Source organism: Pithys albifrons, chromosome 7 (assembly GCF_047495875.1).
Source record: "Pithys albifrons albifrons isolate INPA30051 chromosome 7, PitAlb_v1, whole genome shotgun sequence".
NCBI lineage: Eukaryota > Metazoa > Chordata > Aves > Passeriformes > Thamnophilidae > Pithys > Pithys albifrons.
Window position 1 is genome coordinate 56,218,469 of NC_092464.1, and position 12,703 is coordinate 56,231,171.

Sequence of the window (12,703 nt, forward strand, 5' to 3'; positions counted from 1 at the left end):
AGAAAAAAATTAGATGTGGGGACTTTGTTTTTTAAGGAAAGGAAGGTTTGGCTGAGCTGGCATGTGAAGAGGCTGAAAGACAAGGGGTGTTGGGGGAAACAGGGAATGTTCAGCCTGGAGATGAGGATAAGATTTTTCCCCAGTTTCAGAGCCAGTGCAGAGCAGGGTGGCCACGAGCCCAGCCTGCCTTCCTGCCTGCAAGGATTGGTGGGGTTGTGTGACAGAGCTGCCCCCAGAATCAGAACCTGGGGGGCTCTCCCACCTGCCCCACTCTTTCAGCTCCCCAAGGATGGAATTTCTGTTGTGTGGGTTCCCTGATGTGCTGGATGACCTCACAATGCTCCCTGGCCAGAATGTCTCCTGAGGGCCACCCAGGCTGCTGCAGTGGAAGTGACCTCACAACCATCACATTCCTGCCATATCTCCTTGGCCTGAGTCTCCTCTGCCACCCTGAGGTCTGTGCTTAGATTGTAGGAAATGATATAAATTTTTCTAATATCATAACGGTTTTAATTAGCCTTTTAATGAACTGCTTGAATTAAAGACAAGTTGTGTGTTGGGCCTTAAATCTCTTTCAGCCAGCACTCAGCAGAATTTAACCTACCACTGTGAGAACACAGCTTGGGAAAAGTACTAATTCTCTAAGTTTTGTTAAGTGAACCTTGATATGCTTTGATGAACAAAGCCTGGGATAGAAAGATGTACTGTTGATGTTGGACATCTGGAATGCAGAATTTATGGACCACAAGGACATTTGCAGAAACCAGTAGATAAAGAAGATGAGTAAGAAGGACTTAGTAGATGTGATGGAAAGTACCAACCAGGAGAAAAAGACTAAAAATATGGACTAATTAGCATAGAGAGGGAGAAGTCCATAACCAATAGAAGATAAAAATTAATTCAATGTTAATTCAAAATTACTTCAATAAAATTATGTCATTTAGAACCAATGAACATTGATTTCTTTGTTTGCTAAAATTTATAAATATGTGAAGAAGTGATGCATTGGTGTCTGTGTGAAAGGATTTCTGTTGGACACACACACAGAGAATGGGAATAAAGTGATGCCTTCCTTTCTAACACCAAACATGCAGTTTTAGGGGATTTTATTACCCCAATCATTTCAGAGGGGTTTGGCAACAGCAAGAGCAGGTTTTGATTAATATCTTGTCTCCAAGTTGCTGGGGCCCAATTTCTTCCCCATGAGGCTCCTGTAGCAGAAGTGGCTTTGCAGAGCCCAGCAAGAAAGAACACCCTTAACCAGCAGCTCTGCAGTGCTGCCCACCAGGCTGGGCTGGCAAGGGAGGGCTCCTGGCCATGGACTGGCAGGACCTGCTGCTGCCAAGATGCATTTGGGGTTTCAGGCTCTCCCTGGCAGAGGTGCCACCAATTCACTCTGAGTTGTGTCCGTGGTCTTCAATGTGCTGGGGCTGGCCTGGGGCTTTTCCTGCAGTGGGATGTGCCCTGGTCCTGGCACAGGAAAGGCAGTTCCTCCCCCAGCAACCTGCTCCTTCTGCATGTCAGGCCCCCACTCACTGCCCCTCACTCTGCTCAGTGTTTGCCTTGGCTCGTGGCTGCATTGATTAGATCTGCTTGAGTGTTCTGAGGCACAACCCAACACCTACTGCCTTCTGCACCCACAGCATAAGAAATATCATTTTCTATGGGGCTGGACCTGATGGGTCTTTGGATTACTGTCTTTAATTTCCACTTTTTGAAAACTACCTTTTCCCCAATTGGGTCAAGATGTTGGGCTCTTTCACAGTTGCCTGAAGTAACTCAGAATCATAGAGTGTCCTGAGTTTCAAGGACCTTCAAAGATCATCTAGATCCAACCTCCATGACATGAACAGGGGCACCTTGCACTAGACTGGGTTGCCCAAGAGCTTTGCCCAGCCTGGCCTTGAACACTCCAGGGATGGGGCATCCACAGCTTCTCTGGGAAACCTGTGCCAGCACCCTCAGAGGGAAAATATTCTTCCTAATACCTCATCTAAACCTTCTAATTCAGTCATTCCCCTTTTTCCTGTCACTCCAGGCCCTGGTAAATAATCTCTCTCCATCTTCCTTTTTGTTCTTTAAGGTACTGGAAGGCCACACTTAGGCCACCCCAAAGGTTCCCTTCTCCCAGCCAAACAATCCCAGCTCTCTCAGCCATCTCTCATGGCACAACTGCTCCATCCCTCTGATCATCTTGGTGCCTCCTCTGGACTCGCTCCAACAGCTCCATGTCCTTGCTGTGCTGGGAGTCCAAAGCTGGAGGCAGCACTGCAGGTGGGGTCTCACCTGAGAGGGCAGAATCCCCCTCCCCTGCTGCCCAGGCTGCTTTGGAGGTAGCCCAGGACACCACTGGTCACCACTTGCCTTGCTGACCAAAGATCCAGTAACACATCCCCCCTGGAAAGGCCTCCTGTTACCTGAGTCAGGAAATTTCCCCCCCATTCCTTCTAAAAGTACGTCTTGACTTTTCCAGGTGTGTGGTGAAGTGTCCCTTAACTGTGCCAGATGCTCCTGGATGATAGAGGTGGGGACAATCCTGACCATAACCGGTGGGGATCACAGGATAATGACCCACTCTCTGAAAGCCTTGGAACATTCCCTACATGAATCGTATGTAGCACAAGTGGAACAATTCCCAAACATTTTGGAAACTCCAGTAATTACTGACATGAGGATGGAAATTCAGCAGAGAACTAAAGCCAGTCACCCTGTGACCCCACAAACAGAGGTCCTGAGGGAGGCCCCTGGAGCTCCCCAGCACCTCCCTCTCAACGGGCACCTGTGGGAGCCTCTCGGAGCTCGGGAACCCTCAAGTTTGCAACACTCCAAAGAGCGTCGCTGATGCCCAGGACAATTCTGATCCCCCCTCAACAAACACACCCCTCCAGGTGCCCCCCTTGTCTCTTGGGAAACACAAAGGGATGGGATGGGAGTGTTTCACTGACAACCAGGAGAATTGTGGATGGGCACCTTTACACACACAGATATTGATGTGTCCACACATCTCTGCCTGTGTGTGTGTGAATTGAGTGTGGTGTGAATGTTGTTGTGGTGAATCTATAATTGAGTCACTGTTAAAATTGTAGCAAATGGTGTTGATTCACTTGATAACTGTTAGATTTGTCAAGTATAAAGTGCTACTAATGAGTTTTAAGTTTTTTGTGTCCAAATCCTTTGCACCCTGACCCTCTTGCAGCTCAAGTCTCTGTATAAATCATTCCCTTTCACTAAAAAAAATATTTCTTGTGCAGTCCACTTTGAAATTTCCTCCTTAGCAAAACTACAAAACAACTCCAATTAGTACAAGTCTTGAAGACTTGAAGACAATTACAGACAGAGAAAGAAATTGTTTTTCTCTGTTTTAATAAGCCCCACTGTGTATTTGGAGATGAGTCCATGATCCTCAAGTAGTAAGACAAAATTTTAAAAAAAGCTGAAGAAGTCAGAAGCCAACCTCCAAGTCCCTTGAAGCATCAATGGGCCCCACTGAGGGCAGGCACTGACAAAGCCTCCCCAGGGACTCCTTAGAGAAGATCCTTGGAGGCCCTGATTGCAGGGAGACAAAGGCTCTGTGCAGGCACCTGCAATGCTGAGAAAACCCTGGGCTGGTTGGAGGAAGCACAAAGGCCAAGGCCTGAGCCCCAGGCCCTGGGACAGCAGGTCCTGTCCCTCACAGGTGGCTCAGGGCTGTTTGTGGGGCAGTGGGATGGGACGGGGAAGAGCAAATGTCCAAAAACTGTTCAATCCCTCCCAGCATCCTCAGGGAGGGCTGAGGGAGAAACAAAGTCCAGAACCTGTAAAGAAAGTTCCTTCTGGTGACCTCAGTGTCAGAGGCACCTGCCAGAGCCCAGGGGACAAAAGCCTGGGTGCCTTTGTGCCTTCCAGCCCTGCCGGAGCCCTTGGCCATCTGTCCTGCAGCCTGTCCTGCCCTGTCCCTGCTGCTCCTCTGGCCTTGCAGGCTGCACACACCCATCCTGCTTTGCCACCAGCCCTCCCAGCAGCATTTCTGTGCCCTCACTGATGTCTCTGCACCATCTCTGGCTGTTCCCGGGAACACAAAGCCATGGGATGTTAATGACATCCTCTGAGTAACCTCTTGCATCTCAAGGCTCCCTTTCAGTTATATTTCTATTTCCTTACCCCTACTGTGAGCATTCCAAGTTTTGCTTTGTGGATATTTCCTACTTTTTCACTACCAAAAAAGGCTCTGCTCTGGTAGATCCCCTCTGGACCATGTCAAGTTCTCTCTCATTCCTCCAGAATGAGGAGCCCCACACCCAGACAGACCAGTGCAGATGTGGTGACACCAGGGCTGAGTCCAGAGGAGTGACAGCTCCCTCTTCTGGTTGGCCACATTCCCTTCAAGGCAGCTCCATTTCCTGTTGTCCTTATTAACTTTGATCCTGAACCCCTGTGCCACAGGGCATCCCTCACAGAGCCCAGGCCCTTCTCCTCGGGGTCACTCCAGAGCTGTTCAGGTCCCTGCCCTCATCTCTGGGTCATTGTGTCCCCAGGGCAAGACTAGCCTCTTTTCCTTCTGAAACTCCAGCAGGTTTGTGTTTCCAGAGCCCAGAGCTCCTCAGGGCCCCTGAGAGGGACTCTCAGCTGGGGCAGCTCTCAGGGTGTGTGCACAGGTGGCTCAGCTGCCTCTGGGTGCCCAAGGCTGCTGCTGCCTGTCAGGGAGGTGACAGATGTGACCTGGCAGCCCCTTCCCAGCCACGGCCCCCTGGAGATGCTGAGGCCCAGCTGACTCCTCACAGCATTGCCACCCATGATGGGAAAGAAGTTGGAGAGGTGAGAAGAGCAGGGAAAAGGAGAGGGTGGGACCCCCCCAAAACTGATCAGGAGGTGGCTGGGCATTGGGGGGATGATGTGTAAGGGATGGGAGAAGAGGGAAAGTGTGAGCTGTGACCCCCAAACTGATCTTGGGGGTGACTTGGGGATTGAGGAGATGATGGGAAAGGGGGGAATAAGCAGGAGGGTGGAAAAGGAGGGGTGGGCTGGTAGGGTGGACAGTCCCATGAGGGTCTTTGGGCAGAGGGGACTTAGAAAATGGGATTCAGGGTTGGCTCCCTGAGCTCCCAACCTGCTGTGGGGTGCTGGGGCTGCTGCAGGGTGGGGAGTGGGCGGGCATGCTGGGGCAGTGGGGAGTGGAAAGCTTAGATAAATTTTATAACAAAGGAATTACTTATTATTACAAATATGAGATCAAAGACGTTAATCAAGATTATTTACTAGGCAATAGAAATGCTAAAACTTCATTAACTATGGTATAAGAGAGGACAGTGCACAGTCCTCAAGCAATTCTTGAAGCAATTCTACTAAAGCTACCAAAAAGGAAATAATTATTAATTAGCAATTGATGTAGCTCAGACAGCCCAAGGCTGCTGGGGAGATCTCTGCTCTCAGCCTCCAGGAGTGACATTAGCTGGGGTCCCCACCCAAGGGAGGAATCTCTACACACACCCCCCAGGAGGGGTTACCTTGGAAGAACCTGCCTCTGTGAAAGGAGTCTGGACTTTTATAGTATAAAGGGATTGACTGACAGTCATTTGAGTCCAGTGGTTGCCTCACCATCAGGATGTTAATTAGGTGTTGAAGCCAGACCGATACATGTGCAAACAGGGCATTGTTTGCTTGAACATTCCAGCGGGGATGTCTGTTCTCTCAGCCCGACAGGTAGACCTGTTCTAAGCATGGCTAGTACTGTTCGCTCAGTGGGGCAGGTAGATCTGGTCTCTCTCCTAGTCCGGCGGGTTGACTTGTTCACTTTTCCAGTCCGACGGGAAGCCTTTTTGGTCTGGCGGGTTGACCTGATCACTACCTCAGTCCAGAGGGTAGACCTGTTTCACTGCGGCGGGTAGATCTGTTCTCTAAGCTCAGCCGGTAGACCTGCTGTCTCCGCCGGACTTTGCGCTTCAGCCGCTGCTTTCCGGAGCCTGGGCGTCCACGGGTAGACCTGGTAGCGGCGGCGGGCGGGTAGACCTGTTCTCTCTCACACCGCCGCCCACACCCGCTCCCAAACCCACTCCGGCCGCCCCGCCGGTACCGCCTTCCAATGGAGTGGGCGCTGCCAACCCAGGAACACCCCCGGGACAAGGGGAGGGGACACCCACGCTCCTCCTCTTCCTCTTCCTTTCCACCGCTCCGACTGCGCGCCAGGAACTTTCGGGTGAGCGGGAAAACAGGGGGGGAAAGGGGGAGAGTAGAAAGGGGGGCTGGGACCCCCAAACTGCACAGTGCCCCCCCCAAGGGCCGTGCGGGCTGTGCCATGGAACACGAGAGCCGGGACAGGCCCGGCCAAAGCCCCCAAGGGCACCAGGATGTGCCGCTCCTTGGAGCCCGCGCTGGGGCTGCCGCGGGGCGGGGCCGGAGCTGCACACAGGGACGGCAAAGGGCCCCGACAAAGTGCTGCGGGACCCCCGAGCCGAGCCCCGAATAGCCTGGGGGGGCTCTGGGGGTTTGGGTTGTGTTCGGGGGGATGGTTGGGGCTTGAGGGACCCCAAAGCTGAGCCGCCAATGCCCCCTGGGGGCTATTGGGGGTCCCCGGGTGGTGTTTTTGTGGGTGCCGGTGTCGGTTCCCAGCAGAGCCCCTTGGTGGGCGGGGGGATGCGGGGACCCCCCTTTGGGGGGTTGGTGTGCCTCGGTCAGGCCCTTCGTTGGCAGCCCGGAGAGGGGTGACACCCTAAACCCCAAAGTGGGGAGACCAGTGAGGGGGAACTCCTGGCAGGGTTTCTTGGGGGGCTCAATGTTTGTGGTTTTTGGGTTGAATTTCGGGGGTGCAGGGGGAAGACAGTACTGGAAAAAAAATATTCCAGGGCGTCCCAGTGCCAAGGAAAGGGGGGTGCAGGGGCTTGAATAAGTGGGTTGAGGGGTCCAGGCAGACCCTCTGCTTAGAAAAGGGTGGTCCAGGGTTCCCTGATGTTGGGGAAAGGGGATCATGGGTTACAGAGACCCAGAATGGCCAGGAAAGGTGTTCAAGATGTCCCCCATTGTTCAGAAAAGAGGTGCCTGGTGTCTGGGAAATGCAGGAGTGGGGGTCCTGGGAGTCCCAGAGTCAAGGAAAAGGGGGGTGTGGGGGCTAGAAGTGGTGGGATGGCCAGGAAAGGGTGTGCAGGATAAGGGGGTGCATGAGCGTCCCAGTTCTGGAAATTGGGATCAGGAAGGTGCCAAGCTGAAGGACAGGGAGGTTTAGGGGTGGGGAGAGGTGGTTTGGGGGTGCAGGGGGTCTCTGTGCCCAGAAAAGGGAAGTCCAGGGGGTGCCAGGGTAAAGGAAAAGGGAGTGTGGAGTCTGGGAGAGGCAGGATGGTGTTACAAACTGCTTAAATATCACTGAAAGAAGTTAGGTTCAAAATATTTTCCCCAACAAAATTAAACTAAGTTCTCTGTTAATTCAAAAGCCTGATTTTTTATTATTAAGGAATTGCTAAGAAATTCAGGAGAGGGAAATAAGAACATCTAGGAAAACAATAAGAATACTTTTGAGAACCAAAAAAAAAAAAGAGTTTACCACCCAAACAAAGTATTTTTCCGTCATCTTAGTGTGTGTGTGGGATAAGCGATTTTGTGTCTGTTCCTGTAGGCAGAGGTGTGGAATGCAGCTCTTGCAGTGCAGATGTGATGCTCAGTCTGTGCTGCTCTCCCTTGTGCAGCAGGGCTGCTCCTCACTCTCTGCAGAGCTCTCAGGCTCCGCGGAGCTGTCGCTCACGGGCAGCAGCGGCGCAGCCACCCCAGGCTGAACAGGGCCAGGGCTGGGTCAGCAGGAGCAGAACTGACGTAGGGAGCAAGGCAGAGCTCAGCTTTCTCCTTAGTCTGCAGGGGCAGGCAGGCAAGCAGCTTGGGTGGGGAAGGAGGAGGGTAAGAAGGTGAGATGGATGAGGCAGGGGGAGGTGGGAGAGGTGGTTGGCTGTGGTTCTCTCTCTCCATTCTCCACGCTCCCTATGCACTGAAATTCCAAGGTGTTCTTCTGGTTCTTCTGGAGTTTTTATGGAGTCCAAGACAGTTCCGACATTGTTTTTTACACATAGCTTGCAAATTTCACAGAAGCAGGATATAGTTTTAGCTCAGTTATTACAACAAGAGGATGCTTCTGTGAGTTCTCAGCAGGCAAGAGGTTTGGCTGAATTTGCTGCCATGACTTGCAGGAAGCTTGGTGAAAGGCTTTGGCAGGTGTTTGTTTGTAAGAGGATTGTGGCTTTCTGTCAAACTGCTGCCAGAAAATTCTTTGATAGGATGTTTATGACAGGGGAACAGTGGGGGAATAATATTTATTACATTTCTCAGTTATTGGTGTGTAACAGATGAGTGGGAAAGTGGGGGCAGGGGGGTCCTGGAGCCAAAGAAGGGGAATGTGGGTGTGAGGTGAGCTGGGATGGCTGGGAATGGCGGCCTGGTGGTCCCTGGAGCCAAAGAAAAGGGGGATGCAGGGGCTGGGAGAGGCAAGTTGAGCTGGAAGGGGGTGCAGGAGGATCCTGGAGTCAAAGAAAGGGGGGTGTGGGGCTGGAAAACAGGTAACGACCACACAGGGGTGTCCCAGAGCCCTGGAAAAGGAGGTGCAGGGGGATCATGATAATAATAGGGAAGAGAAGGAGAAAGCAGTGAGATGGGGCTCCAAAGTGCTGATTTCCAGAGGGCAGGGAGGTGTCCCCAGGGAAAGGGATCCCAAAGCAGTTCTGGTGTTCAGGGCCGGAGCAGGAACCGGCAACAAGGATTTTGGGAATGCAGAGCAGTGGAAGGGGGGTTGCCCTCACCCTTCTGCCCATCATGTGCCTCAGTCACTCCCAGTATGAGCCCAGTGGCTCCTACTGGATGTCGCTTGCCCACAACATGGTCCAAATTGGCCCCAGTATGGTGCCAGTCACTCCCAGTGTGCTCCCAGTATTAACTCAGTTGCCCCCCACATACTTTCAGTTGCTTCCTTTTACCTCCTCTATGATTCAGAAAGGATATTGAGGTGCTAGAGTGAGTCCAGAGAAGAGCAACAAGGCTGGAGAAGCGACTGGAGCACAAGCCCTATGGGGAGAGGCTGAGGGAGCTGGGGTTGTTTAGCCTGGAGAAGAGGAGGCTCAGAGGTGACCTCATCACTGTCTGGAACTGCCTGAAGGGAAGTTATAGCCAGGTGGGGGTTGGTCTCTTCTCCCAGGCACTCAGCAATAGGACAAGGGGGCACGGGCTTAAGCTTTGCCAGGGGAAATTTAAGTTGGAGAGCAGAAAAAAATTCTTTCCAAAGAGAGTGCTCAGGCATTAGAATGGGCTGCCCAGAGAGGGGGTGGATTCACCATTCCTAGAGATTTTTAAACACAGATTGGACGTGGCGCTGAGTGCCATGATCTGGTAAATGGACTAGAGTTGGCCCAAGGGTTGGACTTGATGATCTTGGAGGTCTTTTCCAACCCAATCCATTCTATGATTCTATGATTCCATTCATCCCCAGTGTATCCCAGTTACCACCATCATGCTCCCAGTCACTTCTAGCATGATGTCATTTGCTCCCAGATTCTTCAGGTTAACCCCAGGAGGGTCCTAATTGCCCGTGGCATGCTCCTGTATGATGCCAGGATGATCCCAATTGGCCCCAGTCTGTGCCAGGAGGAACCTAAAGCTCCTGGAACATGTGGAGAACCCACCTGGAGGAGGGTCCCTGCAAGTTCTGTGGCTACAGGAAGAGCCCCGAGGAGCTGAGGGCCCCCCAGAGCCACTCCAGGCAGTAGAAGGTGGTCCCACAAGGCCTCCTGCTGCCCCTTGTGTCCTCCAGCTTGGACCCAGCTCCTCCTAGTGTTATCCCAGTTGCCTTCAACATGGTTCCACTTCCTTCCAGTATCAGCCCAGTATCATGCCATGAGCTCCAAGTGTACTTCCAGGTTTTTTCCAGTCATTGCCAGTATAATCCGACACTCTCAGATACTCTCAGTATGATCCCAGTATGACTCCAGTGTGCATCCAGTTGCTCCCATTATTAAACCAGTTCCCCCTACATGCTTCCAGTTACTCCCTTTTACCCCCAGTATGGTTCCACTCACTCCCAGTATATCCCGGTTGCCACCAGCATGCTCCCAGTCACCTGCAGTATGATCCCAGTCACCTCCAACATGATGCCATTTGCTCCCAGTTTCTCCCAGTTGCACCCAACAGGGTCCCAGTATCCCCCAGCATGCTCCTTGTCACTCCCAGTATGAGCCCAGTATGATGTCAGGCCCCGCCAGCGTGGGCCTGACTGCTCCCAGTGTGATCACAGAATGATGCCAGTTGTCCTCAGCATGGCTCCAGTTGCTCCCTGGTCATGCCAGTTTGATCCCCCTCAGTTGCCCTTAGTACATTCCCAGTTTGACCCCAGTCTTTCTCGCATGGTCTCAGTCATGCCAAGTAGCCACTCGTATAGACCCAGCCACTCCCACTTGCTCCCAGTTTCTCCCAGTGTGATCCCAGTTCCCTGCCAGCATAGTCCCACTTGCTCCCAATCACCGTCAGTGTGGGTCCAGAGATTGCCCAGATGATCCCAGTCATGTCCAGTTATTGCCAATATAATCAAGGGTTGTTTTGGGCTAAATTTTGGTGTTTTGGAGGTTTTTATGGTCACAAGATGTCCAGTGACTTCTAGACATGGACTTGGGCAAGAGGATCCCCCAAGCCAAGGCACTCACACCTTGTTTTCCCCCCAAAGCAGGATTTGTCATTCTTCAGCCTTGGCCAGATAGAGAAGGAGGCTGGGAGGAAGAGGAAGATGCCCCGGAACCCCCAGTCAGGTGAGGAGGAAGTCAGTGCCCCTTTGCCCCTCTCTTGTGCTGCATCTTCCAGCCCAGCATGGCCCCGGCTGCAGGACAACCCCGCTGCTGACGCCGTCCTGCCGGGGCCGGGTTTGGGGGGATGTCCTTGGCCTTCCCTGGGGGCCGGAGGCAAATGCCCTGCCTGTCCTTGTTCCTTCCTGCCCCAGGCCCCGAGCTGAGCACGGAGAGCACGGAGGACAAATCCCCCCAGCAGAACCTGCTGGCAGAGGCTGTTTTGAACAGCTCCAGAGTGCAGGAAGTCACTGAGGAGGAAAAGCCACGGAGATCTGCCAGGAGGAGACATTCCAAGCCTAGCCCAGGGCTTTCTGAGGATAAACAACCCACCCTGTCCCGGGAAGGCAGCCTGAGCTCCAACCAGAGCTCTGACTTGGTGATGCAGCAGCGGCTTCACAGAAGGGAGAAACGCTACAAGTGTTTGGAATGTGGGAACGGATTCAGCCAGAGCTCCGAGCTGATCTGCCATCAGCGCATCCACACTGGGGAAAAGCCTTACACGTGTAGGGAATGTGGGAAGAGCTTCAGGAACAGCTCCCACCTGCTCCGCCACCAGCGCATGCACAGTGGGGAACGGCCCTACCCATGTAAGGAATGTGGAAAGAGCTTTAGGGACAGCTCTGCCCTCCTCAGCCACCTGCGCCTGCACACTGGGGAGAGGCCCTACACATGTAGGGAATGTGGGAAGCGCTTCAAGCACAGCTCCAATCTCGTCACTCACCGGCGCACCCACACTGGGGAACGGCCCTACACGTGCACGGAATGTGGGAAGAGCTTCAGTGACAAGTCCACCCTCATCAACCACAGTCGCATCCACACTGGGGAACGGCCCTATGCATGTGGGGAATGTGGGAAGAGCTTCAGGAGTATCTCTGGCCTCCTCACTCACGAGCGCATTCACACTGGGGAGAGGCCATACAAGTGTGAGCAATGTGGGAAGAGGTTTCAGACCAGCTCACATCTCCTCGTGCATGAGAGGACCCACACAGAGGAGAGGCCCTTCCGCTGCACCGACTGCGGGAAGGGCTTCAAGCAGAGTTCCGCCCTCGTCACCCACCAGCGCATCCACACTGGGGAGAGGCCCTACAGGTGTTCTGAGTGTGGGAAGAGGTTCCAGACCAGCTCAGAAGCTCTTGTGCATCAGCGGAGGCACACAGAGGAGAGGCCCTTCCTCTGCACCGACTGTGGGAAGAGATTCAACCAAAATTCCAAACTCATCCTTCACCAGCGTATCCACACTGGGGAGAGGCCTTACACGTGTGGGGAGTGTGGGAAAAGCTTCAAGCAGCGCTCCAGCCTCATCACTCACCGGCGCATCCACACTGGGGAGCGGCCGCACAGGTGTGACGAGTGTGGGAAGAGCTTCACCCAGAGCTCTACCCTAACCCAACACCAACGGACCCACCAGTAAGGGAAGCCCTCCGAGTGCCCTGACTACAGGAAGAGCTTTGTCCACTGCTGCAGCTCCATCAGTGGACCCATGTTGGATGATCCACAGTGACCCACGTTGGGCACAGACCTGATGACCCATGTTGGGTAAAGACTTGATGACCAGCCTTCCTGATGAAGCCTGTTTAGCAGAGACCTGGAGACCCACCTTCCAGGTGATCCATGCTGGGCAGTGCATTGGGTTTCTGTGGCCAGATTTTGGTAGCAGGGTGGGCTTCAGGAGTGGGTTCTGTGAGCAGCTGCCAGAAGCTTCCCCCTTGTCTGGCACCTGTCCTGACCCCCATAAAGCTGAGGGTGACCCAGGTACTTTTTAATCCACCCCTTGAGGCAGATTAGATTTACTTTATCGATATATATGTATATGTAGGGTTTAGAACACTTTGTTGCCATGTAAAGTAGCTTTGGAGCAGTTTTAGATCCTTTTTGTAGTGATATAAAAGCATAAAAATAACCCTTCCTTTTTGTGGCTCCAAGCC

At 52.9% G+C, this 12,703-nt stretch overlaps 2 protein-coding genes across 3 annotated transcripts in view; one reads left to right on the forward strand and one right to left on the reverse strand.

Annotated features, from left to right (window-relative positions):
* The window catches only part of LOC139673817 (zinc finger protein 850-like), a 584,874-nt gene that overhangs the window by 369,178 nt on the left and 202,993 nt on the right, over nucleotides 1-12,703 (forward strand). The window contains exons 5-6 of the mRNA XM_071559638.1: nucleotides 11,178-11,888; nucleotides 11,973-12,185. Coding sequence (XP_071415739.1) covers nucleotides 11,178-11,888; nucleotides 11,973-12,185 — 924 coding nt within the window. The remainder of the gene's footprint in view (nucleotides 1-11,177; nucleotides 11,889-11,972; nucleotides 12,186-12,703) is intronic.
* LOC139673815 (zinc finger protein 850-like) overlaps nucleotides 1-12,703 on the reverse strand; it is a 262,338-nt gene that overhangs the window by 129,900 nt on the left and 119,735 nt on the right. The gene's annotated exons all lie outside the window — the stretch shown is intronic.